Below are 5135 nucleotides of genomic sequence, written 5' to 3' on the forward strand. Positions count from 1 at the left end.
ATATATCAAAATGATTTTATCTAATTTATTACAATTTGCTTAGGAATACTGTTGCTGGAAATATCTTTTATTAAATTCTCATTGGTCAAAGCATTGATTTCTCAAGGGATTATTATTTTGTCTTAGTTTATTCGCGATATCCGTGTAGGGCAAAAATCGTCGTGTTTAATATATGTACATGTATGTGTATTAATTGTATTTTTATTATATATTTTTCCTACACGTTATTAGAGAATATATATATATATATATATTCATTGGGAAAAGGGAAGCTTATAAATCATTTCATATTTATGGTTTGATAATCGTGAAGAAATTACATAAGTAAGCGTAAATATTTCCCTTTATTTTATTATTTTACATATTTATAATGTTAACTTATTATTTCTTTTGTTAATTCTTATGCGTTAATTTTCATTGATATTATAAGGGATTGCATATATTAATTATACGAATTTAGTTTTCTATAACATGGCGATTGACTATTATTGTTAGTAATTTGCTTTACGCGTATTTATTTATAATTGGGTTATGTATATATGCATGTGTCCGATTTAAATATTATTAAAATTTATGTCCTTGGTTATTGGTAGGACATTTGTCATGAAATAATTTAGTATTAATGTACAGCGTTAAATTGAGAAATTTTATATTTTGATTATATTATCTTGGAGGGTCATTATCCTCTTCAATTATTTTATAGGAAATTGTATATAGACCTTTTATTAATTACGATTTTTCTTTTTCAGGTTTCTAGTGGTGAGAATCTACATTTAAGAGAGTGTTTACGCGGGAGAGAGAGAGAGATGTTCAAGCCTATGATTTGTGCTACAAGATTCCAACAATATATATATATAAGCATAGACGTTCTTATTATTATATTTTTATTTATTCTTTTGGTTCAACAAAATGTTTTATAAATTAATTTTATTTCATCGAGAAAAAAACTCTTATTAATTTCTGGTTAGCACATACTATATTTATTTAATAAATTCTGTATGTCATAAAGAATAGTGGGGGACTTTTATTTATCCGACAGATCAAATAGAAACAGATACGGATTTTAATTTTATTTAATTTATTCTCTTGAATTTTAAGTCATTATATTTATAAATTTTGTTGATGATCAACAGGTACATTTTGTTGTTCCGTTTGGTGTATCTATGTGTATGTCTCATTTAATAATTAGGTTAGTAGGATCAATATAGCGATTTTATTTCAATATATGTAATAGAATTAATCATGATCAGATATATATATGTGGGTAGCGTATGTATATTTTGAGTAAAGTATAATTTGAGTGATATTTGAGTCTTATAGTTCTCCTAAATAGTAATGGAGATGTCAGACACAAAATTTCAGATATATATGTATATATAAGAGGCGGTATTTATGCTTGTTTAAAAATGTAATCTTATTTCAACAAATCTGTTGGTCATGGTATTAGAGTTTATTATTAGAAGTGTCATGTATAAGAGTTATAATTTTTCTTTTGAACGTATTGTACGTTTGTTCTCGGTTATTTGTTCGTAATGTAATGAGTACGTATTTTTACTGAGTGGCTTTATATGAATATATATATATGTCACTATTGTAAAGACGATTTTATTTAGTTTTTGTGCAGAGTTTATTTTATTAATTATTTGTATTAAGCATTTTTGCTTGTAAATCAAGTCTTTACGTCTCCTTTTATATGGTAGGTCCTTAAGGTTATACTGTTAATAATTATTTAAAAGGGGCTTGTGGAGCAATTCTATTAATGTTAATCGTTGAGGGTTTTGATTCTTACTTTATAAGAGTGTTTCTTGTCTCTACTGGAAAATATGGGATTACTAGATTTGGCTTATATCGATGGGTTTTCCTTTTACAGATTCTTAAAATTGGGGATCTATGTACGAGTATACGCGTATGAAGGCGGAAAATATTCTAACTATTTGAAGAGTGCGGATTATATATACTTATCGGAAGGATAATTGATTTTACACTTCACGATACTTTAACTAGAACTTAAATCTATTCTACGTAAGTATATATATTTTCTTTTTCTTTCCTTTCATATATTGTTTTTTTTTTTTATTTCATCTATTGTGGTTTTTTTTTGTTAACAAAATGAATCGTTATCGAATCTGTTTCATCACGATTGATTGTTTGAATAATGAAAGATATTTGTAAATATATATATATTCTAGATTTGAAATTCTTTACATTATTGTGGCTTTAAGATTTTCAATATTTTTAATTAAAGTTTATTCAATAAGTTTCCAATGATAACGGTTAGGTCCATTTTGTTAGATTTTGTCTATATATATATATATATATATATTTAAATATATTTGCTAATGCTGGTTTTACGGTTAGTTCCACTAGTATAACGAAATTTTATATAGAGTAATGACGATATGATAATATTATAACATTTTATTGATATTTTCTATAATTTTCAGGTATTCTGTAGCGACTTTCAATGAGTGTACTACACATATGCTGTCAGCGAGGGACAGATATATATATATAGACGTTATTATATAACAATAGTAGGTAAAGATTATGATATAGATATAGTTTTGGAATTTTAATATGCGATATAGTGTAGTATAAAGATTTTGAAAATTTTTCATTGCGGGACGTAACACTAGACTCAGAATCTAAGACTCCCTCCTAGAGGATCTGTCGAAATAATAGAATTTATGCACTGGCTTACAAGCTAACTATCAAAACATTTTATGAATTTTATACTTATCTGAAGTAAGCCAGCCGCTTCCACCCGTATCCTCGTCTGTATCCTTGAATCTCCAGACCTCTCGGTGCAGCCGCATGCTCCTGGAAATTCAGTATATGCTAGATAAATTATCATCCGTTGTACGACAATTTTCCCCGAATCCTACCTGTCCGTATACAGACTTTAAATTTTTCTTTCGAGTTGAATAATTTAAATTTCAACCGACCCTCTGAGAACGCTCGAAGCGTATCCTAGAGTGTAGCGTCGTTCGAGTTAGTCACTCGATGTGCATTGAGTAGCAAATTCTACTCCTCTGCCGCTTTCACGGAGAGCTTCTTTGCAAGAATTTCTCCGTGGATCCTGTGCCGCTGTGACGTGACGTCTTGCACATCGATACTAGACTCAGAATCTAAGACTCGCTCCTAGAGGATCTGTCGAAATAATAGAATTTATGCACTGGCTTACAAGTTAACTATCAAAACATTTTATGAATTTTATACTTATCTGAAGTAAGCCAGCCGCTTCCACCCGTATCCTCGTCTGTATCCTTGAATCTCCAGACCTCTCGGTGCAGCCGCATGCTCCTGGAAATTCAGTATATGCTAGATAAATTATCATCCGTTGTACGACAATTTTCCCCGAATCCTACCTGTCCGTATACAGACTTTAAATTTTTCTTTCGAGTTGAATAATTTAAATTTCAACCGACCCTCTGAGAACGCTCGAAGCGTATCCTAGAGTGTAGCGTCGTTCGAGTTAGTCACTCGATGTGCATTGAGTAGCAAATTCTACTCCTCTGCCGCTTTCACGGAGAGCTTCTTGCAAGAATTTCTCCGTGGATCCTGTGCCGCTGTGACGTGACGTCTTGCACATCGATACTAGACTCAGAATCTAAGACTCGCTCCTAGAGGATCTGTCGAAATAATAGAATTAATGCACTGGCTTACAAGTTAACTATCGAAAACATTTTATGAATTTTATACTTATCTGAAGTAAGCCAGCCGCTCTTACCCGTATCCTTGTCTGTACCCCCTGAATCTCCGGACCTCTCGGTGCAACCGCATGCCCCTGAAAAATTCAAAATATATTAAATAAATCATTAATTGCTGTACCCCAATGAACTGTATATAGCCGAACGTTTCAACCATGATATGAGAACGAGTGAGATATACTATCATAATCTACATTCGTTTATCTCATAATAATCCGTTAAGCCGTATTATTCGTCTTAACTCTATGAACCACCTTGCTGTGACTACATTTACCTTATAAAACCATTCATCTTAACAGGTACCTTTCTACGCATCATCGTAAGTAAACCCCTTTTGTGTTAAATCAATCGCATCAAACATACTAAATAGTCGTATTCCCTCGGTAGATGGTTAACCCCCGCCGAACTTCTTCCGTTGGACGCGAAATTCCCCTCCGTGCCGCGGGTATACGCCGCAGGCGTGCCTCCCGGTCGGTACTTAGGCTCCCTACAGCTCGTCAGTTGTTTGCCGACGAGAACGACTTAACAAGCAGAGTAACAAGGTACTCTCCAGTGCGTAGTTTCGCGCCCTCCCGCGCATACCCTTATCGTCCTCCCCGAAACCCTCCAGCGGTTCTTCAAGAGGAACAACAGCCCAGAGCCAGGCCGCCATCGCCCAATTACTCCCCCATCCAGGATTCATCTAATCCCAGCTACTCGCCGGTCAGGACACCGGAAGATCTTCCTTCCATACCGGAAGAACGAAGACCCATAGAACAAAGCACAGAAACTGAGGCTGGTCCATCCAACCCAGGTCAAGTTCTGGATCCCCCTGAACCAAATTTCTACCCGGAACCAGAGGACCTAGTCTTACCAAGCAGTATCCAACCCCTCGCAGGACTAACAGACGAAGATTTTATCGAGATCTACGAATACTTGCAGCGAGATAATTTCTTCAACAACCGCGAATAATAACCATATCTAGATATCGCCTTAGAAATGCTATAGAGAAGAACATTAACTACATACACACATCTATACGTATAACGATATACACTATCTACAACTGTCAAATAATAACAATAATAACAATAATAAAGGATTTGTAAAGCTCTAAGGAAGTAAACTAATAAAAGAAAACAGATCAAAAAGGATAAATTGGGTCAGGTTCAACGCACCTAATCTATTTCCCATCGTCAATCCCTCTCCTGAAAGAAGCGCAAAAGATTCTTAGTCTCTCGGCGTCCTAGGGTATAGCCGGCTTGGCAGGTTGCCCTGAAAAAGAAATAGAGAGAAGTTACAATTGCGTAACAAATAAATACGTGAGAAGTTACGATCGAGACGTAACAACGAAATCTCAAAACGTAACAAAAAAAATGGTGGCAGCGGTGGGATCTGCCTAAAGAATCTAAGCTTCGTGGAGAATTGTCGGTGGGATCTGCCTAA

At 34.3% G+C, this 5135-nt stretch overlaps 1 protein-coding gene across 1 annotated transcript; it reads left to right on the forward strand.

The window, feature by feature from the left end:
- Positions 1–3667: 3667 nt before the first annotated feature.
- Positions 3668–4666, forward strand: LOC112639001 (proline-rich extensin-like protein EPR1). Its single transcript, XM_025411721.1, has 2 exons — positions 3668–4029; positions 4098–4666. Exon 2 carries the CDS (start codon positions 4098–4100, stop codon positions 4659–4661), a length of 564 nt encoding a protein of 187 aa, XP_025267506.1. The 5' UTR covers positions 3668–4029; the 3' UTR covers positions 4662–4666.
- Positions 4667–5135: the final 469 nt, after the last annotated feature.

Source organism: Camponotus floridanus, unplaced genomic scaffold (genome assembly GCF_003227725.1).
Source record: "Camponotus floridanus strain SB8 unplaced genomic scaffold, Cflo_v7.5 scaffold420, whole genome shotgun sequence".
NCBI classification, from domain to species: domain Eukaryota; kingdom Metazoa; phylum Arthropoda; class Insecta; order Hymenoptera; family Formicidae; genus Camponotus; species Camponotus floridanus.